General features: G+C 40.5%; 1 protein-coding gene across 4 annotated transcripts in view; it reads right to left on the bottom strand.

Moving 5' to 3' along the window:
- Positions 1-27,603, bottom strand: part of PCCB (propionyl-CoA carboxylase subunit beta) — an 80,176-nt gene that overhangs the window by 27,072 nt on the left and 25,501 nt on the right. For all 4 annotated transcript variants that reach the window (XM_054550366.2, XM_054550367.2, XM_054550368.2 and 1 more), the window contains 4 exon segments: positions 19,482-19,592; positions 9,054-9,162; positions 4,815-4,935; positions 2,115-2,196 (listed from right to left, as the gene is read on the bottom strand). In XM_054550366.2, coding sequence (XP_054406341.2) covers positions 2,115-2,196; positions 4,815-4,935; positions 9,054-9,162; positions 19,482-19,592 — 423 coding nt within the window.

Raw genomic sequence — 27,603 nt, 5'->3', positions numbered from 1 at the left:
TCTACTAGGATAGATCTATAAATAGATCTAAGGAAGAAAATCACGTGATCATCTCCAAAAACACTGAATGTGCATTCAACAATATTCAACACTCATTCCTAACTTTAAGAACAAAATAAACAACAACAAAAATATTTAAAACAGAAACCAGTAGTAGCTTCAACATGAAAAAAGATATAAATTAGGAAACACTTACAGCAGTCTTGCTAAACTTACAAACAATACAAAGATGCCCAGAATCACAACTATGATTCACCATTACCTTTGACATATAGGGAGTTGTAGCCAATGCAAGACAAGGAAAGAAATGACATGTAAAATAACTGGAAAGATAAAACTTTATTCATTTACTTATTTTTGGAGATGGAGTCTTGCTCCATCACTCAGGATGGAGTGCAGTGGCATGATCATAACTCAGAACAGCCTCAAACACCTGGGCTCAAGCAATCCTCCCATCTCAGCCTCCCAAGTAAATGGGACTACAGGCGACGGCCACCTCACCCAGCAAATTTTTTTACTTTTTATAGAGATGGTGACTCATTATGTTATCCAGGCTGGTTTTGAGCTCCTGGCATGAAAGGATCCTCCTGCCTTGGCCTCCCAAAGTATTGGGATTATAGGTATGAGCCCCTGCACCCGACAGAACTCTTATTTATACATAAACAGTATACAACCACATTTTTAAAACCCTAAATAAATGACAGAAGAAAATTACAAACAAGAGTATTTAATAGGTAGCAGGATATAAAACTTCATAATGAGAATCAAGAGTTATCATATATACCTTAAGAAAAAGTAAGAAGATGGCAGAGTAGGAAGCACCAGGAATCTGTCTCCCCACCCAGGCAACAATTGCCTGGCAGAATCTGTCTGATGGAACTATTTTGACTCTGGCATCTGTTGAAGGATTGCAACTTCCAGGGGAAGGATTGGACTGAAAATTGGAGTTAATTTCAGCTCTTAGCATAGTAGCAGCTACCCGTCCCCCACCCCAGCTCCATGACGGATATTTCCGCAAGTGTTCCTGAAGCAGTTTGCACACAGCTTGCAGGAGCCAGGGTGGGCATAAAAAGACCCTGTCCTCCAAATATTGAGAATCTGTGCTTGCTGACTGCTGCTTCTGATCACAGAGGTGCAAAGAGATGGGTGGTCACTGTTGCTACAACTCCCCACACTGTTGCGAGGCTCTCCTGCTTTGGGCTGAACTGACTTCCAGGGAATTTAAAGGGCTGACATATTTTTACCATCTTCATTTTTTTTCTCTTTTTCTACTTTTGGGAGCCAGACATTAACAACTAGGACACTCAAAAACAACTGCATATACAGGGAAAATTAGAAGGTGATTGCACATGCCCCTGCAAAGGCTCAGAAAAGACCTAAGGAAGACCTTAAGGTTACATCTCAGGCTAATTCTTGGTGCAGGAAGAGACTACAAGAATAAAAAAGACAAAAAAAATAACAGAAAACAGCAAACCCTAGGGAAGAGGGAGAATCTGACTTCTAGAGTTACCAGACAGCCATCATGTTGTGTTACACAAGGACTACCGAGAACACAGTGTACCCGTAAGGAAGGCAATGGCCATCTACAGATGCCTTCAGTTTGCCCAACACTGTCCCCTTTACTTAATGACCCAGGAATCTGCTGCACCAAAAAAAGGTACAAATGGCTCCTGTCTCCCACGGACCTCCACATACACAGTCCAGCCTTCTAGGATGCCCTGTCTACTCCTCTTCTCTATAAAGACAAAACCCCCTCTGAGCAGAGGGCCCCAATGATACTTAACAATGATCACTCTGGCCTCACTCTAGACTCTGTGGACATGGCCCCTAATTTATGCTCCTCAGAGGGCCTTCTAAAGACTCCTGAGTTCTGCTGGCCCTTACTACTCCTATCTCCAGCCCTCAAGTCCATCTGTGCCACTAGGGTATCTATAGCCACTAGGTCTTTCCAGAACACACTACTCAGTGGCCACTGGTCCTGTGCCCACCCTATTCCCAACCTGTGTTGTCTGACATGGAGGCCAAGTGGTCCAGTGGTTCCTCACTAGGCCGAAGCACAATGCTCATGAATGTGGCTGACTAGGACAGGCAAGACAAACAGATGTGGCACTTACAGAGTGTATGATGTCCACCATGTTGTAGGCTTTGGTTGATTCCAAAGGGACAATTGTGTCGAGCTCAGGAACCAGACGGTCACTTTAGGCAGAAAAAAGGCAGGTATAGTCAACATAGGAAGAGCCAGTTACCTTTTGTGGGAAGGGGGTGGGAAAAGAAATGGGCTGACACGTCATAGGGACTGGGCGAGTTCTGTCCCTGCTGGGCTTACAAAGCAGTCACCAAAGAGTCATTCCTTTGTAACCACCATATTAACTGAACCTGGGACAAGTATCAATCCAAAAGACCTGGTTCTCTTTTAGAGGAAAAAATGAGTTTGTTCCTCTAAACGTTATTCTTTCATTTATCTTCTCTGAATACCTCCTACATTCTAGGTACCATGTAGGGCACTGAAGGACATTATAGTGAACAAGACACAGCCCTGGGAGATCCCAGCCCAACTTCCTGGAACATTAAAAGAACAAGGACTTGGAAATGCAAAGGCAGAGCTCTGCAGAAACCACTGTGGGTTCACATTCCCTGTTAGGTTAATCTGCAAAAGCTCCTTTAAAAAGCAAAACTGCAGGCCCTCTGGGCAAAATCACCACAGAACCTGTCACATGCAGACTCATGGACTCTCTCCTTCCTCCTGCATCCAAGTGTCTCAGCAGAAAAGCTAAGCCAGAGCCCACTCCCATTCTACAGGAGGACCCAGCAACTTGCCCCTCTCCAACCTCTTCTCTCCAATAGGCTTACATTCCCTCCTGCCCAGTGTGGGCAGCCAGGGGCTAGTGACCCTGAGACGTACTCCTGGGCTGAGGTTTGGCCTTGGGTCAGGCCGTGTGTCCATCAAGCCCAACTGTGCAAAAAGCTCTACACTGGAAAACTAAGGGTAGCCCCACCTGCTAATAAAGTCCTCCCTTTTCACTTGCCATACATATATGTGTGTATATATACGTATGTGTATATATACACATACGTATATATACATATATACACATATGCATGTGTATATATGTATATGAACACATGTGTAGATATACATATATACATATGCGTAGATATGCATGTATGTATATGTGTAGATGTGCATATACGCATATATGTGCTGATATGCATACATGCATGGGCATGCATATATTCATGTGTGGGTGTGTATGCATATGCATGGATACGCATATATACACATGCATGCATGTATACACACATGTATATATGTATGCATATGCATATACATACACATGCATGCATATACATACACATACGCATATATACATATGTATGCATATGTATGCATGTGTGTGTGTATGCACAAATATGTATATACGTGTATATATGTATACATGTGTATGCATATACGTATATATGCACACATGAACATAAATGTATATACACATATACATGTATACATATATATGTATATACACATGCACATGTATACATATATATGTATATACACATGCACATGTATACATATATGTATATACACATGCATACATATATATGTATATACACATGCATACATATATATGTATATACACATGCATACATATATATGTATATACACATGCATATATATATGTATACATATATATGGATATATATCTCCCTTGGAATCATATGCAGAAGAGGTATGGCTGGGCCAAAGCGGGCTATTCAGACATTTCTGGGCTCCTGGGCCATAACACCTTCAAGTGATGTCCTAAACCCTTCAGGAACTCCAAACAGTATACTCAGAAAGGCTATACCCACAGCTCTGGACCTTGTGACCACTCTCCCCTCCATAACTACACACAGTGGTCCACTGGGTATGTCCCTTGTGGAGTGGGCAGAGGCAGACAGAGTGAGGCCCTGGCAACACAACTCTTCAGAGCATCCCTAGCCCAGACCAGGCCCCACCGGAAGGAGTCCAGGTTTAAGCTACAGGATAGCATCTGAAAATGACCTCTTCCCAAAGAACACAATTTCAAATCCCTTCTGCAGAAGAAAGTCCAGGCCAAGTGAGTGCTTATAATTTGGAGAGGAAATAAAATGGAACGGCTAGAGGTGTGGAGCAGTTCCTGGGCAGGGCCTCCACCTTACTCTATGGTGCCTCCACAACAGGTGGTAGACTCCAACAGCAAAAGGAAAGGTCTTCACCAGGTGGCCAGCAACACACCCTTCCCCAAGACTGTCCCAGCCTCTGGCTATAAGCAGTATGCATAAACATGTTTCCTAAAGGGCATGCTGTTTGCATCATTTTACATTTATTTATTTCAAAAGGACAACTAGGTAGAGCCCAGGAACCAGTCACTTTAGACAGAAAAAAGCCAGGTATAGTCAGCATAGGAAGAATCATGGCTCTTCCTTTTGTGGGTGAGGGGAAGGAAAGGAAATGGGAGACTTTTTCATGGGGACTAGGCCAGACCAAAAAAAACTTCAATCTTCAATTCTAGATAACTTAAGAGTTTCTTAGAAATCAAAAAATTTTTCTTTAAAAATGTTTTGGGCCACTATTCACTGCCAAGATATACATCAGATATTATGGAAAGGAAAAAGGTAAATAAAATCATCTTTCGTTGCTCCTGTAGCCAAACATGATATCATCCCCACACCTGGGAGCCACTCCACCACACTCTGCTGCAACTTGCCCAACAAGGCAGACCCTGGGGGTCCTGTCAGGGCAGAGAAAGGCAAGCTACGCTGCAAAATGAGAGAAGGTGCACCGGCCCACAACCCACCTGGGATCATGGCACTCACGGACAGGAGCCGGGTCCTGACTGCTCAGGGGCAGGTAGTTGAAGAAATCCCGGAGATTACACAAGGCATCAACATCATTTTCAAAAGCTCTGTGGGCCACACCTAAGAGAACAGGGAGCATATATGATGAGTCAGGGTACCAGCCAGCCCAAAGCTGCTGCTTCATGCCTGACTGCGCCCTTCTAGGGCATGTCAGTAGCAGACTGTGCTGATAGCTCTGTTCTCCGCACCTTTCCACTGAGGATGTAATGCCACATAATACATACCTTCTGGGTGATCCTTCAATTCATGCAGCACGTGTTCCCTCTTTTCTGCACCCACACCTCTACAGGGGTCATACCTTTCTTTATTCAGGTCCTTGCTCTAATGTCACCTCCATACCCACTCCCAGACCCTTCACTATCCATCCCTACACCATGCGGGAGTTCTCCTCCTGTACTTTTCCCCGTATCACCTATTTTCCTGTTTACTGCCGGACATCTCTCCTGGAATATCAGCTCCAACAGGGTAAGATCAGGCCTGGCCAACATTAAGAATAATGCACCTGGAAAACAGGTGCTCAGCCACAGTGGAAGGAAAGGAGGGGAGCCACCTGCCCCTAGTGAAGAATCAAGCCATAATTCTTGAAGAGCACTCTGAAATCACAGAGCAGCCACACAAGGCCATAGGTATGATGGAGAAAGTGGAACCAAGAACTCTCTCCCCAGGTTCATCCCACCAGACTCCTTTCTTCCACCATTGCCCCTACAGTCTCTTGTCCACAAAGCTGCCAGACAGAGCTTTTTAAGTCAGATCGTGTCATGTCTCTACTCCAATGATCCTCCTTGTTCACTGAGCAAGCCAGTCACTCTCCTACCTGAGAGCCTTTGCATAAGCTATTCCCCTCTGCCTGCAATGCTCCCCACTTACATATCAATGCAGTTAACTCCTTAAAATCTGCTCAGCTCCTAACCTCAGTGAGGCCTACCGTTACCACCCTATTTGAAACTACAACAATCCCAGTCCCCTTTACCCTGTTATACTTTTTCCATAGCACGTATTGCCTTCTAACATACTGCATAGTGTACTTATTTACAATGTTTATTGTCTATCTCCTCTACTAGAATATAAGCCCCATATGGGCAGGGGTCTTTCTTTTGTTCTGTCCACAGATGTATTCCTAGCACCTAAAACAATGCTTCACACATAGGTACTCGATGAATATTTGTTTTGTTTTGTTTCTTTTTTTACATTTTTATTATTCTATTTTAAATTTTTAATTCCTTTGCTATTTGCCTTTTTCCACATATTCTAAATGAATATTTGTTGAATAAAAAGCATTTTCAGCATGACAGAATTCTTTCATTCAAAAAATATTTATAAATGGGTACAGCCACTTTGGAAGAGAGTCTGTCAGTTCCTTAAAAGTTAAACATCGAGTTATCATTTAACTCAGAAATCAAAGAGAAATGAAAACATATGTCTACCCAAAAACTTGCATATAAATATTAACAGAGGCATATTTATGATAGCCAAAAAGTGGAAATGACCCAGTGTCTATTAACTGGTCAATGAATAAACTACATGTGGTATATCCACAAACTGGAATATTATTCGGCCATAAAAATGAATAAAGTACTGATTCATGATACAACATGGATGAGCCTTTAACAACATTATGCTAAGTAAAAGCAACCAGTTACAAAAGATCACATATTATATGATTCCATTTCTAGGAAATGTCCAGAATGAAAAAATCCACAGAGACAGAAAGTAGCCTGGTAATTGCCTAGAGCAGAAGTATCTGTGGTGAAATGCAGAGTGACTGCTAATGGGCATAGGGTTTCTTCTTGGGGTGATGACAATGTCCTAAAATTGATTGTGGTAATGATTATGCAACTCTGAATGTATTTTAAAAACCACTGAATTGTACACCATAAATAGGTGTTTAAAATGTATGGTATATGAATTACATCTCAATAAAGCTGTTACCAGAAGAGAAAAAAGAAAAGAGAGAAAAATATATGTACAGAGCACCTTTTTGTGCCTTGCCCTGGGGCTACAGGGCCAAGCGCATCAGACATAGTTCATCAAAGAGCCTCAGGCCCAGAAAGAAAACCACATACTGCCCTACAATCAAAAAACAAACAAAACGTACTTGAGATTGTGCTACAGAAGAAACTTTAATGTCATGGGCAGACATTCATTACTTTAAGCTGTCAAGTAAAAAAAAAAAAAAAAAACCTCAGGTTACATAAGAGTATGTCCATACCTATGTTTAAGTAAGTGTATGTGTATTCACGCTCATGTGCGTGAAAAGACTGCAAGGTTATAACCAAAAAATCACTAGTGATTATCTGTGGATGACGGAATATCTAGCGGTTTTTATGCTTTGTATGTTTTCTAAGTTTTGTACTACAAACATATAATGCTATTAAAATGGGGAAAAATAAACAGCATATTTCATCAAATCTAAGACACCATCAAGACCCAACTTTATATTATATCCCAGCAAGAAAAACTGGGATATAATTGCTGCCAATAAAGCCCTGAGACAATAGCATGGCATCAGGCTGTGCTGGAGTTGATGCTAAGAAGTGTTCTGATTCTAGACATGTCTTAAAGATGGGGCTAAATGATGCTGATAGGTAAGGGAAAGGAATGAGTCAAGATCGATGCCAACCTGACATGGGGAGAAACAATTTTTGTGGGTGGGGGATCAAGAGCCCTAACTTTTTTAAACTACATTTAATCTAATCTAAGACTTCACTGATAAGACACATCTCTACTTTAGGGACACTGGGAAGAAATGCTGACAATTAAATGCTGACCCAATGCCTTAATCACAGTACAATGAGGTGCATAAATCAGGCATGCCAGCCTCTTACTGCTATAAAATCTCTCAAAGAAGCAATTTCTCCTGTCTTTAGTTACATTGCTGTGTGGTAGGTAATCCATTCACAGTTGGGTGGTTTCTTTTACAAGAAAACATGGAATTGCAATAATTGCTCCAACAGCTAACATGTCTTCACTAATATCAGAATCATGCCCTACTCCCAATTCCATGCCTTTCTGTTTAAACAAGAACTTTCTGTTTCAACGCTGAGGCACAGAATAATCTTTATACATTTTAAACTTGGTATGTAATCTTAAAGTTGTGAACAACTAGCCGGACATGGTGGCTCACACCTGTAATCCCAGCACTTTGGGAGGTCGAAGTGGGAGGATTGCTCAAGCCCAGGAGTTTGAGACCAACCTGGGCAACACAGTGAGACCACATCTCTACAAAAAAAATATTAAAAATAAAAATTACCTGGGTATGGTGTGACATACCTATAATCCCAGCTACTAAAGAGGCTGAGGCAGAAGAATTACCTGAGCCCGGAAGACTGAGGCTACAGTGAGCTATCATTGTGCCCTGCACTCCAGCCTGGGCAATAGCATGAGACCCTATCTCAAAAACAAAACGAAACGAAAGCCAGGTATGGTGGCTCATGCCTGTAATCCCAGCACTTTGGGAAGCCAAGGCGGGCAGACTGCTTGAGGCCAGGAGTTTGACACCAGCCTGGCAACATGGTAAAACCCCGTCTCTACAAAAAAAAAAAAAAATACAAAACTTTGCTGGGTGCGGTGGTGCATGCCTGTAGTCCCAGCTACCCAAGAGTCTGGTGGGAGGATTGCTTGAGCCTGGGAGGCAGAGGTTGCAATGAGCTAAGATTGTGTCACTGCACTCCAGCCTGGGCCACAGAGCTGGATCCTGTCTCGAAAAAAAAAAAAAAAAAAAAAAGTTAACAACTATGACCAAATTCATGAACACATGATACATGACCATCATGCACCTGGCCAATGATTGGAAAACACTTACGTACTCTAAGATACATACCAACCTTAGAATAAAAAGTGTCACAATAAGATAAAATATTTTTTTCAAAGGTTCAACTGTACATACATAAATCATACCTACTTATAATCACCATTCCAGCAACTAGCTTTAAATTGTTTTAAAGAATAACCAGGCATTACTAATAGCGTGTTATTTAATAAATTTTATATACTAAATCTACCTTTATCACTATATCTGTAAACAATACACTGTACTATAGTACAATAGACTGTACCACAGTCTTCCCAAATAAGGTCTGCCAATTAAGTAATATTTCTTAAAAACTGCCACCAGGCTCTTTGGCAATGCCCTCTTCTCAATGTTTGAAAACAACAAGGTAATCTTCAAGGCCTCTCACCTGACATGGTGGTGTGGGTCTTGGCACCACCGAGCTCCTCCTGAGTAACATCCTCATTGGTGACAGACTTCACAACATCAGGGCCAGTGATGAACAGGTAGGAGGTGTCCTGAAATAAAAGATTTCCATAACAGTCAACCTCAGAGCACCAGAGCTGGTCACAGCCTTAGAGTTGATTCAGCCAAGATGACAAATGCAGAGAAGATAGTGACGTGGCCGAATGAGGATAGGATGTAGCTTAAAGATACGAATCCAAACTAAAGACCCAAGTTTTCCCTGCCTCATTGTCTTTTTAAAAAAATTTCTGTTGCACGGTTCTACCTCAGCAAGTTAACTTGCACTGTGGCTAACATCTCAAGGTCATTCATCTGTAGAACACAGTAACAGGTGGCTCTTACTCAGAGCTTGCTGTGCACCAAGAAGTTTTTTAAGCACTTCACAAAACTGTGTCACTAAAACCTAAGTACTATTATCACCCTCATTTACATATGAGGAAACTGGGATATGGAGACTGTATGCAACCAGTCACTTTAAATGAAGCTACTTAAAAATATTGATAAATCAGTGGGTTACAGTGGCTCACATCTGTAATCCCAACACTCTGGAAAGCCAAGGCAGGAGGATCACCTTAGGCCAGGAGTTCAAGACCAGCCTGGCCAACATAGCGAGACCCAGTCTCCACAAAAATTTGTTTCAATTAGGTAGGCCTGGTGGCATGTGCCTGTAGTCCTAGCTATTCAGGAGGGTGAGGTGGGAGAATCACTTGAGTTGCAGTGAGCTATGACTGCTTGCACCACTGCACTCCAGCCTGGGTGACAGAGTAAAAACCTGTCTCAAAAACAAAAACAAAAAAACTAATAAATCAATGCTTTGGTATTAGAGACTGACAGGCTTTTAATTTTTAGTTTCTAATACATAAATAATATAAGCATACTGCATAAAATTTAAACAGAGGAATAGGAGATACAGTAGAAAGTCTACAGCCCAGTCCTTACTTCTAGGCTTCCAATTCCCCTCCCCTAAGGCATCCCCTGTCAGTTGCTTCTCTCTACAGAGACACCCATGCATCCATGCGCATTTATATATATATATGTAAATATATATGTAAATATATATCTATATATGTAAATATATATAAATATAAGTAAATATATAAATATACAAATACATATAAAAATATATATGTAAATATATTTATATATAATATATACATTTATATAGGTAAATATATATACATTTATATATACATTTATATAGGTAAATATATAAATATATGTAAATATATAAATATATGTAAACATATGTAAATATATAAATATATGTAAATATATATGTAAATGTATATAATATGTAAATATATATAAATATATCAATATATATAAATATATATAAATATATAAATACATCTAAATATATCAATATATAAATATATATAAATAAATAAATATAAATATATAAATATATCTAAATATATAAATAAATATATAAATATATAAATATAAATACATATAAATATAAATATAAAAAATCTCTAAATATAAATATACAAAAATATATAATATATAAATATAAATATATATAAATATATAAATATAAATATATACATATAAATATATACATATATATAAATATATATATTTGCCCTCTTTGCCCTCTTATCTTCTAACACAAACATTATCTAACACAAACAGTTTCTAATGCAAACATTTTCTTCCCAACACATTCTAACATAGTGTTCAATACACACTGTTCTCAAATTTGTTTTTCTAGCTTGAAGATCATTCTATTCCATATCAGTATAGTAGGATTTGTATCATAACTTTCACCAATTGATGGTCATGAAGGTTGTTTCCAAAACTTTAGTATAATAAGCAATTCTGCAATAAATGATTACTACAGTGCTCTCTGAACTCACTATTCATGTTCTTTGCCCATTTTTAATATATCACTGGCTTTTTTATATACTAAGGAAATTAGTCCTTAGTTTATCATACGCATTATATCAGTCTTTTATGGCTTCTTGGTTTGAAATCTTGCTAGAAAGGTCTAGCTACAAAGGTCTTCCCCACTTCACACAGACTTCTAAACAAACGTTTATAGCAGCCTCGTTTGAAACTGTTAAAAAAAAAAAAACTAGAGACACAAAATTTCAGGTTTCCAGTCCAGCACATAAGAAGCTGAAAGTTGATACTCCTTCCTAACAAATAAAAAGCTGAACAAGTTGCGGGGGAAAAACCAACAGCTTTTCTTAGGTCCATCAAAGAGGTGAGGTCGCAGAACAAAGCACCCCAAAACTGGAGACCAACTAGCAAATGCAGAAAATTGAGCCTTGCAGGGCAGAAACCCACAAGCACAAATCTCCCCCAGAGCCAGGGCTGATGTAGGAAAACCAGAACTATAACTGACAAATTGCTGGAGGCCCAGCATGGACAAGTTGGAGAGATAAAGACTCCTGGGGGCCGGCCAGTCATTGGGGCTCCCACACTTTTGTGAGTTTTACCTCTAGGAACTCAACAAGGTTCTCACAGTGATAATCAGAGAAAAACTCCCTCATGCTTCTGACATGCATGGGGGAAAAAAAAGAGACCCTTCTGAAACGCACCAGAGCATCATTCTTAACAGGGTCTGTTCTCAGGCAAAACTATATAACAAGAGCCTAACCTGCTTAAGTTTTATCAGAAACTGCTGACCCGAGGGAAGAAAAATACCAGACTCAAGCCAGCTCTTGCTTTCCATGTGGAAGAAGGGAAATGGCCAGCCCCAACCTGCTCTAGCCACCGTCCCACCAAAAAAGTACAATAGACTGAGACACATGACATTCATAGTTCAGAGGCACAGGCTCACTAAAACACTGACACCTACTCATAAGACTACAGAACACTTCCTCTTCCCCAGCTCCTTATCGTTACTAAGGGCCTATTTACAGTAGTTCCTTTTACCTAGTATATCATGTCCAGCTATCAGGAATAAGTCATAAGACATATTAAAAGACAAAAAACAAAGTTTGAAGAGAGAATAAGCATCAGAACTGGAATCAGATGTAGCAGAAATGTTGGAATTATCAGACCAGAAATTTGAAACAACTACAATTAAGATGTTTGCCAGGTGTAATGGCATGTGGCTGTAGTCTTAGGTACTTAGGAGGCTGAGGTGGGAGGATCACTTGAGCCCAGGCGTTCAACACTAGCCTGGCCAAGACAGCAAGACTCCATCTCAAAAAACAAAAATAAACAAAATGGTAAGGGCTCTCATGGATAGAGTAGACAGCAAGCAAGAACAGATGAGCAATGTAAGCAGAGAAATGGAAATTCTAAAAAAATAACTAAAATATACCAGGGATTGGAAACACTGCAACAGAAATAAAGAATGCATTTGATGTTTTTTGGTAGACTGGGCATGCTTGAGGAAAGAATCTCTGAGCTTGAGGATATCTCAAGAGAAACCACTCAAATTGAAAAGCAAAGAGAAAAAAATTGGATCAAAAAAAAACAAAACTGGAATATCTAAAAACTGGCACAAATTACAAACGATGTAACATATACATAATGAGAATTCCAGAAGCAGCAGAAAGAGAAAAAAAGAACAGAATATAGGAAGCAATAATGACGGAAAAGTTCCCCAAATTGTCAGACACCAAACCACAGATCCAATAAACTCAGAGACCATCAAGCAAGATGAATGCCAAAAAAAAAAAAAAAAAAAAAAAAAAAAAAAAAAAAACTACACAGAGAAAGCTAGGTGTAGTGGTGCACACCTGTTGTCCCAGCCACTCATGAGGCTGAGGCAGGAAGACCATGTGAGCCCAGGAGTTTGAACCAGCCTGGGAAACACAGGGAGACCCCCATCTCTAAAAAAACAAAAAACAAAACAAAACAAAAAAACTACACTTAGGACATTATTTCCAAACTACAGAAAATCAATTATAAAGAAAATATCCTAAAGGCAGACACAAGAAAAAAACATTTTGCCTATAGAGGACCAAAAATAATAATTATATCCAAATTTTCTTAGAAACCATGCAAGAAAGAAGAGAGTGGAATGAAATATTTAAAGTGTTGAGGGGAAAGATCCTACCAACCTAGAATTCTGTACTCTGCAAAATTATTCTTCAAAGTGAAGGAAAAATACAGACCTTCTCAAACAAACAAAACTTGAGGTAATCTCCTGCCAGTAGACCTGCCTTGCAAAAAATGTTAAGCAAAATTCTTTACAGAAAAGGTAAATGATGAAGATCAGAAACTTATATCTACATAAAGAAAGAAAGAGCATTCAAGAAGGAATAAATGAAGGTAAAATGAAAACTTGATTCAAAGTAATAATAGCAAAAATTCAATTATGTGCACATTCAATTATGTACAATTGAATTATATGCACATCGCTTTTCAACCTTTTGGCTAAGACCAAGTGCAATTATGTACACATATTTTATATATATGATATGAGGGATAGGAGGAAGGAATTAGAATGATTTTGCTATTATAAGGTACTCATACAGCCTGGGAAGCAGAAAAGTGTTAGCTGAAATTAACTTAAAATAGCTGTAAATTATATTGCAAACTCTAAGGCAACCACTAAAGAAGGTTAAAAAAAAAGTATGACATGTTAATAAAGGAGAAAAATGGAATCATATAGAATGCTCAATTAAAATCACAAAAGGCAGAAAAGTGGAAGACAAAAATAAGAACAAATACAACAAAAAGAAAACAGTAACAAATATGGTAGATATTAATCCAACTATACCAACAATCTCTCTGAATGTCAATGGTCTAAATGTATCAATTAAAAGACAGATTGTCAGACTAGATCAAGAAACAAGACACAACTATAAGGGATGTCTACAAAAAACCCACTTGAAATAGACACAAAGATTAAAAGTAAATGAATGCAGAAAGATATTACATGCTAAGACTAATCAAAAGAAATCAGGAGTAGCTATATTAATTTCAGACAGAAAAGGCTTCAGACCAAGGACAGTTATTATACAGAGGAATTCTGCATAATGATAAAGGGGTCAATTCTCTAAGGAGACAAACAGTCCTTCATGTGTATGCACTCCTTTACATGTATGCACCTAACAACAGAGCATCAAAATAACATGAGGCAAATACTGATAGCACTGGAAGGAGAAATAGATGAATCCATGATTACAGTTGAAGATCTCAACACTCCTCTATCAAAAGTGGACAGATCCAGCAGGCAGAAACAGTAAAGACACAGATGAACTCAGTAACACCAATCAGCTGGGCACAGTGGCTCATGCCTATAATCCCAGCAACTCAAGGGCCCTAGGTGAGAGGATTACTTGAGGCCAGGGGTTAAGACCAGCCTATGACAATATGGCAAGACCCCGTCTCTACAAAAATTAAAATAAATAAAAATTAGCCTGGCCAACATGGTGAAACCCTGTCTCTACAAAAATAAAAAAATTGGCCAGGCATGGTGGCACACACCTATAGTCCCAGCTACTCAGGAGGCTAAGGTGAGAGGATTGCTTGACTCCAGGAGGTCAAGGATGCAGTGAGCCGAGATCGCACCACTGCTCTTCAGCAAGGGCGACAGAGCGAGACCTTGTCTCAAAAAAAGAAATAAATAAAAAATTAGCCAGGTGTGTTGGCATGTGCCTGTAATCCCAGCTACACAGGAGGATCACTTTAGCCCAGGAGGTCGAGGCTGTGGTAAGCTATGATCATACCACTGCATTCCAGCCTGGGCAACAGAGTGAGACCCTGTCTCTAAAAATTTTTATAGAAGACCAGGTGCGGTGGCTTATACCTGTAATCCCAGCACTTTGGGAGGGAGGACGATTGCTTGAGCCCAGGAGTTCAAGACCAGTCTAAGCACACAGTGAGACCAGTTCTCTACCAAAAAAAAAAAAAAAAAATTAGGCAGGCATGGCAGTGTGTGCCTGTAGTCCCAGCTACACAGGAGGCTGAGGCAGAGGGATCACTTGAACCTGGGAGCTGAAGGTTGCAGTGAGCCGAGGTCACGCCACTGCACTCCAGCCTGGGTGAGAGGGGGAGACTCCGTCTCACAAAATAATTAAAAAAAAAATAAAAAACATTTTAAGAAGTAAAATAAATAGAAATCATTTTTAAAATTAAAAGAAAAACAATACCAATAAACAGGATATGATGGACATACTTCATCTAACAACAGAATACACTTTCTTCTCAAGCTCCCATGGAACATTCACCAAGGTAGACTACATTCTGAGTCATAAACATACCTTAATTTAGAAGAACAGGAATCACATGAAAAGGCACTCAGCCTTATCAGTCATGGACTAATGCAAATTGAGTCAATGCAAATTGAGAACACAATAAGAGACTATACCACAAGCATCAAACTGGCACAATTAAACTATGTTAATATAAGTGCTGGCAAGGATGTGAAACAAGTGAAATTCTCAAACTGCTGGCTGCAACCCGTTTAGTAAACAGACGGGCATTACCTAGAGAAGCTGAAGACATATATATCCTATGACCTAAGATTGCCTCTAATGTGAAATGTTTACATCAGCACCAGAAACTAAAATGTGCGCACCAAGATACATATAGAAAAATGTTTATATCAGCATCATTTGCAATGGCAAAAATCTTGAAATAATTCAAATGTCCATCTGCAGTGGAATGAATGAATATGTTAAGAAATATTTACTATGGCTGGGCGCAGTGGCTCATGCCTGTACTCCCAGCACTTTAGGAGGCTGAGGCCAGTGGATTACTTGAGGCCAAGAGTTGGAGACCACCCTGGCCAACATAGCAAAATCCATCTCTACCAAAAATACAAAAAATTAGCCGGGTATGTGGTGGCACACGCCTGTAGTCCCAGCTACTTGGGAGGCTGAGGTGTGAGAATCACTTAAACCGAGGAGGCCAAGGTTCCAGTGAGGCGAGATCCATGTCACTGCACTCCAGCCTGGGTGACAGAGCAAGACTCTCAAAAAAAAAAAAAAAAACAACACCAAACACACACAAAAAACACACACACACACTCACTACACAGCTATTAAAGTGAATGAACTACATTTTCAAAGAACATAGATAAATCTTAAAAACATAATGAACCAGAAGCCATGCACAAAAGAAAGCATATTATGTGGTTTCACTTAACGTAAAGGTCAAAACAGGAAACACTAATCCACATTGTTTAGGGAGGTAATTTTTATTTTCAACTATGAAGCAAAGCAAATAAAAACATTACCATAAAAGCTGAGACAATAAAGAATTATTATTAATAACGAATTCTATGCAGGATGGAGGCTACAATGATCCATGACACGGCTCTTGAAGAGCTATTTCCTGACCTGGGTTTTTTTTTTGTTTTTGTTTTTTTCCGAGACAGAGTCTTGCTCTGCCACCCAGGCTGAAGTGGAGTGGCACGATCTTGGCTCACTGCAACCTCCGCCTCTTGGGTTCAAGCGATTCTCCTGCCTCAGTCTCCCGAGTAGCCGGTATTACAAGCACGTACCACCACGCTTGGCTAATTTTTGTATTTTTAGTAGAGACAGGGTTTCATTATGTTGGCCACGCTGGTCTCAAACTACTAGCCTCAAGTGATCCACACGCCTCAGCCTCCCAAAGTGCTCACTGCAACCTTCAGCTCCCAGGTTCAGAAGCAGGGAGACCAGTCAGGAGGATTCTGTAATAATCAGGTGGGAAATGATGTGCTTGAATCAAAGTGGTAGCAGTTTTGTTAGTAAGAAGTAAGTAGTAGTGTTAAGAAGCAATTTGATTATATTGTGGATTATATTCTAAAATAAAGCCAACAGGACCTTCTGACTAAATTTGGAATGTGATAGCAAAAGATGAGTCAAGGCAGTGTCAAAGCTTTTACCTGAGCCACTGGAAGACTAGACTTGCCATTTAAAATGGCAAAGGCTGTAGGAGAGCAATGCAGGAGGAGCTTGGTAGAAATCAAAACCTGTTAAGTTTGAGATACCCATTAAAGTCCAAATGGAAATTCTGGTAGGCTCTTAAACATATAATCCTGGAGAAACAGATTTGAGAGTTGTCAGCATGCGGATCAGTATTTAAAGTCATGAGACTGGAGTGATCAGCTAGAGCAAATGTTGTCAAGAGGTAAGACAAAGGGTGAGAAATGTCAACTGGATTTAGTGATGCAGCAATCACCGGTATCTCTGACATAAGAAATTGTTATTATCAGTGGCTCTGCTTAGAATAATATCCTTTTCATCATAATGTCCAAATAGATGTAAATCTATGTATCAATTCTGTAATGTCCCTTGGTCTTTCTGTCCATTTACTTACAAGTTCTTTAGACTATTTTAGTTATTGCAGTTTTATATCCTGGCACCTGGTAGGGCTAACTCCTCATTACACTACTTTCATAGAATGTTTATTCTTGCATGGTGTTTCTTCCTCCCATAAGAACTTTATAATTACCTTGTGTAGTCCTTTAAAAAAGACTTAGTATTTTCCACTGCACTCTTATTAAATACACAGAATATTTAAGATGTAGAATGGTGACAGCTTAATAATGTTGCTAAGGACAAGAGAGGAAGTCTCACTAATATGCAATTATTAACTAAAGTTTTGTAAGCAGAAAATGAGATTGCTTAGAATAAAACACAGAATTAAAAGAGAAAGCAGTTGAAATGAACTCCGGCATCTAGAGTCTGAATGGAATCATGTAAATTGCCAGTGGAAACCAGGAAGGTATGGTCAGAGTTGTGAGAAGAAATGCCAGCGTATGGTATAATGGAAGCCAAGGGAATACTGTTGAAAGACTGAGGAAGATGAGAGTTAAACTGCATTTACAGTGATGCAAGTCACTGAGGACCTTAAAAAAAAAAAAGATTTAGTGGTCTAGGGGACAAAGCTAAATTAACATGCGTTAAAGAATGGGATGGCAAGAGAGAAACAGAGCAAGAGCTACAGGAGTATGCCAACTAGAGGACAGTTTTTGTTTTGACGATAGGAAAGATCTGAGCGTGATTAAGTTTTGATGGGAGGATCCAGTACCAACGGACAGACTGAAGATACTAAAGAGAAAGGAGAAAAGGAACAGTATAAGGGTCCTGAAGAGGGGTGGAGAGTTATATTTAGCAACGTGGATGTGTGTAGCAGGAGGAAAGGATGGCTCTAGCCAGAGGAATTGATCCCACACCTCCCCTTCATAACAGGCAGGAACGAGAAGAGAATGGGGGTAGCACCAGCTAGGTGTGTATACATAGATTTAGTAAGCAAAGTTCAGAAAATTCCACATTGTCCACCAAGTAAGAGAAATGGTCCTCTTATTTTTTTTTTTTTTTTTTTTTTTTGAGGCAGGGTCTTCCTCTGTCACCCAGAGCTAGAGTGCAGTGGCACGATCTTGGCTCACTGCTGCCTCGACCTTCTGGGCTCAAGTGATCCTCCCACCTCAGCCTCCCAAGTAGCTGGGACCACAGGTATGCACCACCATGCCCAGCTAATTTTTGTATTTTTTTGTAGAGATAGGGTTTCACTACATTGGTCTCAAACTCCTGAGCTCAAGTGATTCACCTGCATCAGCCTCCCAAGTGCTGGGATTACAGGTGTGAGCCACTGTGCATGGCCCATCTTAAATTCGATTAATAAAAGTCACTCCTATTGTTGAACACTTACACTTACACTGCTTTCGGTATGTCACTAAGAACAGAATAGTTGGGTCAAAGTGGTAAGCACTTTGTGAAACTTTTGAATTCTTACTGCCTAACTTCCCTTCAGAACAAAGGGTTTCCCATTTATACTCCCTCTAGAACTCCTCTCCTCATGTTGGATGGCTATCACTACTTTTCCCCCCAACCATTCTGTCTTGGCATCCAATGTTCATTTTTATTAATATTTTAAGAAGAAAAGGCTGATTTTTTTAAAGCAAGGTTTGAGATTAATGGTAATTACTCATGTATAAGTTCAAATAGACTTCATTTAAAAATATTTTTAAAATATAAGTCCATTAAAGTCATGTAATAAAGATAGGTACCTCTGAAAATGAAGTGTGAGATCAGATTTATCCTTTACCATTATGGACACAATGTAATAAAATGGCAAGGAGCTGAAGAAATAAAGGTGAAACATCAGAAACAACTTCCCAATAAACAGATTACAGAAAAGCCTTCCATGAGAAACTTCTTGAATAGGACTCAGTAAACAGTCATCTATCTGGTCAGAGGACAGGATTCTTTGATTACCTGAAAATCATTTGCAATTCAGATCAACAAGTAAAATCACCCACCAATGAAGTACATAAACACTCCCTGCCACTGAACCCCCACAAGCTACAGATTTCATGCCAAAACCCTCTCTCCACTAACACCTTATCATCACTATGCTGAAAGCCAATAAGAATGCAGGTAACAACCTAGATCTGGGTCAGGAATTATTTTTATTGCAGGTAAGGAACTGCACAAATCTCAAAGGGCAGCAAAAACAGACCCTTCTTTCTTACCTTTACCATGAACGTGAAGTCCGTTAGGGCGGGGGAGTAGACGGCCCCACCAGCACATGGGCCCATGATCAGAGAAATCTGAGGGATGACTCCGGATGCCATAACATTCCTCTGCCAAAACAGAAAAGCGAAAGCATCTGGTTACAAAGATGTTTGAGGCATTATCTGCAGAAAGATAAAGACAACAATAAGATAACATTTGGCTTTTTTCCCACAGAAATTCTATACAGGAGGCAACAGACCTAATCAGTAAAGTTCTTTAAGAATTATATGTGCATTTTCTCCCCGCAACTGGTAGGATGGTCAGCATATTACTTTCTGAGGCAAATATTTTCTCTCCCCTCCCCTCCCCTCCTAGGCAACAGTTCCCTAAAACCTTCACTAAGGGCATGAGGTACAGAGTGTATCCCACCATCCTCACCACAGCTCCAAACACAAAGCCCCCCGTCTGTTTAAAGCTGCCTGAAAGAAGAATGAAAACCTCATGCAGAGTTTGCAGAGCCAACACTTATCTTGGCACCCTGACCTCTATTTTGAGTCCATCCACACCCTCCACAGAAGGCACGCAGTAGTCACTAGGCAAGGGTACAAGGCAGGTGCTTCTTGACACTGAGTACCCAATGTCTACTCTGCCCATCCCCAGACAAGGAATGCAGGAGAGAAGGAGGTAGAAGGAGCCAGAAAGCCTCCATAAGGACATTGTGTTGTGAAGGACTAAGCCTCAGGAAAGATAGAATGTGGGGACTCAAAGACCCAGGCAAGATGATAAAGGCCCAATTATTCTTTGCCCTACTTTCAACCTCTTTCCTTCTCCTAAGTCCCATCAGCTTAGGAAAAGTAGGTTCGCTTTTCAGCCTGCCTTGGCTCTAAGCCCAATCTATACACAGCTAAGGACAATGCAAAATGTAATCTATACTTTCTGCAAAGATATCAAGGTAGTTGGGGAGACTTCCAGCTGTGGCAGAGTGAAGAGTTCAGAAAATTCTCTCCCCAAAAACAACTGGAAAGCATTGTCAAAAACGAGTATTTTGGGGTTCTAAAAATGAGCCAAATGTAACAAATTGAGAAGTGTTTATTCATGAAAAACTACTAAAGTTGAGATAAGAACAGTGAAAGCCTGTGGCATTCTTAACCAAGGCTGCCACCATTGCCCATACCAGTTCAAAATGTCCTACTGGATGAAAGAAAATAACACCAGACTATAATTCAAATCCACAAGAACCAACTAAGAGTGCTGAAAATGATAAATATGTGATTATAAATACTGCATAAGTATAGTTCTCTTTTCTTAATACTTTGAAAGACAAGACTGTATAAAGCAATAACTAACACTGTTTTGAGTATTACATAACAATAAAAGCACAAATGAAGGGGGCGAAAATGGAGCTACATTGGAGCAAAGTTCCATGTTTTACCAGAATTAAGTCAGTATTCATTTGAAGCAGATTGTGATAAATTAAGATACATATAGTAACCCTTAGAGCAACTACTAAAAATAACTCAAAAAATACAGCTAAAAAACACTAGAAATTAAAATAGTACACTAAAAATATATGCTTACCATAAAAAAACTGAGTGACATCACGGAAGAGAGAATAGGAAGCTCCAAGAATCTGAGATCGAAACAACCATTCAGTTGTCTAAAGCAACTACTTTTGAACTCTGGAGTCTAGTCAAACACTTCAGGGCCCAGAGGAGAGTTTGATAAAACAGCAAGTAAATTTCAGTAAACTTCACATTTATTAATAACATGGCTGCTATAATCCCGCAGCCAACAGCCCATGGCAGGTAGCCATGAGGATGTTCCTAGTGTAGCTAGCTGGTGCCAGATTGGGAAATTAAAACCTTTGCATCTTGGTTTTTCAGCCTTGAAAACTCAAGGTTGTATGTTCTGATTGCTGACCACTGCTTTTGACGGCTGAGGGGCTAAGCATAGAGGCTGGCATTGTTTCAACCCTGATTGGCTCAAGCAGCTTCCCAGCCACAAGGGATTTAAAAAGGTAGTTTGTTCCACACCCCTCCACCCTTCTGGGAGACAGACATTTAAGGAAATTATTGTCAGATTGCTGGTTAAACACAGGGACAAGAGCACTAAAATTTCAATCGCCATATTAAAAAAGGAACATACTCTTTGCAAAAACAGCTTGGAAAAATTCAAACAGATGGATCCAGCAGTTGACAAGCAAAAATTGGCTATTCCTGAAGAGTGGGAGAACTAGACTTCCAAACTTCCAAACATAATATTCAGAATTTCCCATCCTCAACAAAAAATTACAAATCATACAAAGAAATAAGCAAGTATGGCCCATTCACAAGAAAAAATAATTTAACAAAAATCATCTCTGAAGAAACCCAGATATTGGACTTAATAGTCAAAGATGGCACATGAACTGTCTTAAATATGTTCAATGAGCTAAAGAAAGCTGTGGTGGGAAAAAACTACAGGAAACCAGGAAATCAATGTCTGAACAAAATGAGAACACCACAAAGAGACAGAAATTATAAAAAAGGAACCAAGCAGAAAGCCTGGAGTTGACAATAACTGAAATGAAAAATTCATTTCAGGGGTTCAACAGCAGACTTAAGCAAGCAGAAAAAAGGATCAGGGAACCGGAATGCAAAACAATTAAAATTATCCAGTATAAGGAACCAGAAAAAAGAAAAAGAGAAATTAATAGAGCCTGAGGGACCTGTGGGAAACCAAACATACCAATATACACATTATAGGAATCCCAGAAGAACACAAAGAAACGGTCAGAGAAAAGATTTGAAGAAATAATGACTGAAACTTCCCACATTTGATGAAAGACATAAATATACAAACCCAAGAAGCTCAACAAACTCCAAGCAGTATGAACTCGAAGAGATCTACACGGAGACACGTTATAGTCAAACTGTCAAAACACAATAAGAGAAACTTGAAAGCAGCAAGGTAGAAGCAACTGATCCCATGCAACTGATCCTCAGTAAGATTAACCATGGAGGCCGGAAGGCAGTGGGACATATTTAAAGTACTGAAAAGTCAGGTGTACTGGCTCACATCTGTAATCCCAGCACTTTGGGAGAATGAGGCAGGAGGACCACTTGAGGCCAAGAGTTTGAGACCAGCCTGGACAATATAGTGAGCCCTGATCTCTACAAAAAGTTTTTTTGGTTGGTCGGGCATAGTGGTGTTCTACTAGCTACTCAGAAGGCCAAGGTAGGAAGACTGCTTGATCCTACAAGGTCAATGCTGCAATGACCCATGATCATGCCATTGCACTCTATTCTGCGTGACACAGCAAGACCCTGTGTCTAAAATAAAAATAAAAACAAAATAAAGTATTGAAAGAAGGCTGGGCACCATGGCTCATGCCTGTAATCGCAGCTCTTTGGGAGGCCAAGGCAGGTGAACTGCTTGAGTCCAGGAGTTTGAGACCCACCTGGGCAACATGGTGAAACCTGCCTTTACAAAATACACAAAAATTAGCTAGGCATGGTGGTGTGTGCCTATGGCCCCAGCTACTCAGGAGGCTGAGGAGGGAGAATCATTTGAGCCTGGCAGACAGAGTTGCTGTGCGCCAAGATCGCACCACTGCACTCCATCCTGGGCAACAGAGCAAAACTCTGTCTCAAAAAGAAAAAAAGAAGTATTGAAACAAAATAACTGGTCAACCAATAACTTTATATCCAGCAAAACTATCCTTCAAGAGAGAAGGGAAAATTAAGACATTTCCAAGTCAACAAAAGCTGAGAGCATTCATTCGCAATAGACACGCCATACAAGAAATTCTACAGGGAGTCCTTTAGTCTGAAATAAAAGGATATGAGACAGTAACATGAGGTCATGAGAAAAAATAAAGAACACTAATAAATGTAACTTCCTAAGTAAATATAAAAGTAGTGCTGTACTTTGGTTTGTAATGTCTTTTTCCTATGTGATTTAAAAGGCAAATGTGCAGCTCCTGTCAGCAGTTGCAGCCCCAGCAGAGGAGTCTGCACAAAAAATAAAATTTACAAAAACAAATAAAAAATAAAAGGCAAATGCATGAAACAATCATAAATCTGCTGTGAATGAGTATACCATGTATAAAGATATAATCTATGACAATAACAACATAAAAAAGGAAGGATGGAGAGTTACAGAAGCAGTATGTCTATGTACTACTAAAGCTAACCTGGTATTCTTCCAACTAGTTCAAGATATTAATTATAATCCCCAAGGTAACCACTAAGAAAACAAACTTTAAAATATGATTAAAATGAAAGAAGTGAATCAAAAAGGCAAACAACTCAACTAAATATCACCACCCCAAGGCCATAATGGAGGAACTGAGGCATAAAAAACCAAAACACATACAGAAATAACTAAATGGCAGAAGTAAATCCTTCTTTTTCAGCAATAACGCTAAGTATAAATGGATTAAACTCTTCTATTAAAAGACAGGGATTGACAGATTGGATTTAAAAACCAGAATCTATCTGTATGCTATTTACAGGAGCTTCACTTTAGATACAAAGACATGAAGAGGTAAACTAAAGGATGGAAAAAAATATTCCATGCAAAGGGTAACCAAAATAGACCCTAGGTGGCTATATTACTATCAGACTGAAGAGACTTTAAATCAAAAACTTACTAGAGACAAAGATACTACATATTGATAAAAGGTTCACTACATCTAGAAAATATACCAGTTATAAAAATATGCACACCTAACAGAGCCCCAAAATCTACGAAGCAACAGGAGCCCCAAAATACACAAAGCAAAAGTTAACAGAATTATAGGGAGAAATAGGTGCACAATAATAGTTGCAGACTTAACACCTCACTTCTAATAATAGACAGAACAACCAGACAGAAGATCGGTAAGTTAACAGTACACTTGAACAACACTATAAACTAATACATATAAAAGACCTATAGAGAACACTCCACCCAACAACAGAGTATATATTCTTGTCAAGTGCATATGCAACATTCTCCAGGAGAGACCATACATTAATCCACAAGACAAATCTTAAATTTAAAATGACTGAAATCATAAAAAACATCTTTTCTGATCACAATGGAATAAAACTATAATTCAATAACAATATGAAAACTGAAAAATTCACAAACATGTAAAAATTAATCAAAACACTTCTAAATAAGCAATAGGCAAAAGAAGAATCTACAAGAGAAGTTAGAAAATACTTTGAGAGGTTTTGGTTTTTCCACCCTCACCAAGATGGCAGATAAGAGGCAGTGTTAGCATGCCTCTCCCACTTGGAAGAACAGAGTAGTGTACTGAGACTCACATGGTGACCCTTTTTCCAAGAAGCCACGCAGGAACTTAACAGGAAAACTGAAAGAATCCACAGACCTTTTAAAGAAGTGGCAGTCTGCAGCCTACACCATAAGACAAGGGAAAAACTGTAAGTCTCCAGAGTGTGAGATAGAGAGAGGCTGCTTTCAGGCTCCCACTGGGGAACCTGAAAATCCAGGCCACGGGGGAAGGCCTTAACCTTACCCAGGGCTGGGACTGACTTAGGGAGCGGTAAGAAATATAAAAGTAGAAACAGTGGCGGGAAGTGCTTTGCAGGCATTCCCAGTCTCCAGTGCAGACCAAGGTAAGCCATTCTTTATTGTACCTCACAGGGGACCTTGGGGAAGTCAGCCAACAAGCTCAGGTAGTGGTCGCAGGTTGAAAGAATCTCCCAATTTCAAGATATAACACTGAGTGAGGATGAACTCCTTTGTCCAGAACCCATATCTCCCAGGGGCAGGGGGAAGTACACTGCAGCCACAAGTGCAGGAGCCAGGTGCCTGGCCCTGCAGGTGGCCTGGGAGGAGCATGGCCTGAAAGCCACAGCTGCTTTCCCACAGGGAAGGCTTATGGCCTGGGGCAGGTTTCAGTTCTGAGCCTAGGCTCCCTGGAACTTAGCCCGGTGCAGCTAGCAGAGCACACAGGGAGTGAGATCTGCCTTTCCGACCGTGTGGGATCTGGGTGAGGCTTAGTGCCACCTGTTACTCCCCACACCCTGTGCAATCTCTTCTGTGCAGTAGAGGCGGTTATATTCCTCTCTGGAACATTACCCTAATGACCTGAAAACCACCCCCCCAACCCTCATAGGAGCCATGGCTTTCCCCACACATGGAGAGACAGAGTGTAGACCCACCTGACCCAGCCTCCACCTGGCTGTACCCCTTCACCCACCCTGGTTACTTAATACAAAGGACACAAACTTTTGGCAGCTTTATGGCCCCCATTGTCACCTGAGAAACCAGAATACCTCCCCTGGGCAACACAGGACAAGCTCGAATCCCACTGCTACTACTGCAGCTGGTGCCCATTTGCAAACGCTACCTCCTGGCTGGATGCCAACCAACACAGTCCACTACAGCATCTCTAGGTAGAATAACACTGTGAACAGAAAGGAGAAAACCAGTGCATGACCTAAGCTATCACCATCGCCTGCAAAACCCTGGCTAACCAGGAAGTCCGGCATCTGTCCACGTGACCAGTTCACTACTATTATAACCAGCATTTGAGAAAGCCAGCACACTAAGGCTTTCTGTAACCAAGGAACCTCAAAGAGTCTACCTCACTCACCTGACACTCCCATCAGCGCTAGTGTTGGTATATCCCTTGCTGGGAGATTTGAGGACAGGTCCCATTACCGGATCCCTTGCAGACATTCCCCAGCACCAGCCTGGAGTTGGGCAGCCCCACTGGGTGGCTAGACCCAGAAGAACAATAGCAATCAATGTATCCTGGCTCTCAGGAATTCCTACTCCTAAGGGAAGGAGGAGACCACCACACCAAGGGAATACCCCGTGGGACAAAAAAATTCAGATGGCAGGCCTTGAGTTCCAAATCTTTCCACTGATGGGAAGTTCCTTTCAGCAGAGACACAATTGCAGTGCTGGGATCAGAAGGGAAAGTCTGCAGCTCTACCCCAACAATCAGGCAGCTTTGCTGCTCATGATGGGTCTTGGAGAAGGTATCTTCTCTCCCACCTTGTCCACCACTACACAGACACAGTTGGGGCTTCTCCACAGGAGCTTGGCATAGGTGCACCTATAGACAGCCTTCCTGGAACACTTCAGAGTGACTGCATCTCCACAGGAGGAATCCCCCAACCCCCACCCCCGCCCTGGCCCAAGCTCAGGCTTGCAAGAGAGGTAGAGTCACAAATTCCTCTCTATGTGGAACAACAACAGTCCTACAGATGAAAAGAGGTGCCTGTCTGATCCGAATAGCTGGAACACTAGGGCAAGAGCGAGTCTGGGAGGTGAATAGCTTTCCTACTGGCCTGGCACAGGAGCTGAGGTGGCTCCCACCCTTCCCCTTGATAAGACCTCAGTACATCTAATTGAGAGTTCTCCCAGCCACTTTCATCAAGGGTGGAACCTCTGCCTTACTGAGTATTGCATTTACCCATTTGCTTTAGCCACAACTGGTTCCTACCCAGGGACAGCTCCCCTACTGGCCTGAAGCCTTAACCATCAACTTAGTAAATAAAATACAGGGGAAAAATTAAATAAATAAAAAAGTGCACACCACAGGGGAATGAGATAAGCTTCAAGAGACCTTTCCATCTCAACCCCATAGGAGACAGTGAACTTGCCCACACATCAAGTACATATGTATTAAATACAGGCCAGGCGCAGTGGCTCACGCCTGTAATCCCAACACTTTGGGAGGCCAAGGCAGGTGGATCACCTGAGGTCAGGAGTTTGTGACCAGCCTGGCCAACATGGTGAAACCCCATCTCTACTAAAAATACAAAAATTAGCCAGGTTTAGTGGTGCACACCTGTAGTCCCAGCTACTAGGGAAGCTGAGGCAGGAGAATCGCTTCAACCCAGGAAGTGGAGGTTGCAGTGGGCCAAGATTGTGCCACTGCACCCCAGCCTCAGTGACAGAGCGAGACTCCACCTCAACAAAAATAAATAAATAAATAAATAAATACAACCAGCATCTAAAGAAGCCATCATACAAAGACTCTCTATAGCCAAGGAACTCATACAGTCTTCACCCTAAAAGTATTAAGAATCACATTAGGCTATAATCAACTATAAACACTAAAGTCACATCCTTAGTGGAGAGGAAAAAGAAACTTAAAAAAACCACAGCCAAATCAAAAATAAATTCAAGAAC

Source organism: Pongo abelii, chromosome 2 (genome assembly GCF_028885655.2).
Source record: "Pongo abelii isolate AG06213 chromosome 2, NHGRI_mPonAbe1-v2.0_pri, whole genome shotgun sequence".
Classification (NCBI taxonomy): domain Eukaryota; kingdom Metazoa; phylum Chordata; class Mammalia; order Primates; family Hominidae; genus Pongo; species Pongo abelii.
This window is presented reverse-complemented; position numbering and strand designations above follow the sequence as displayed.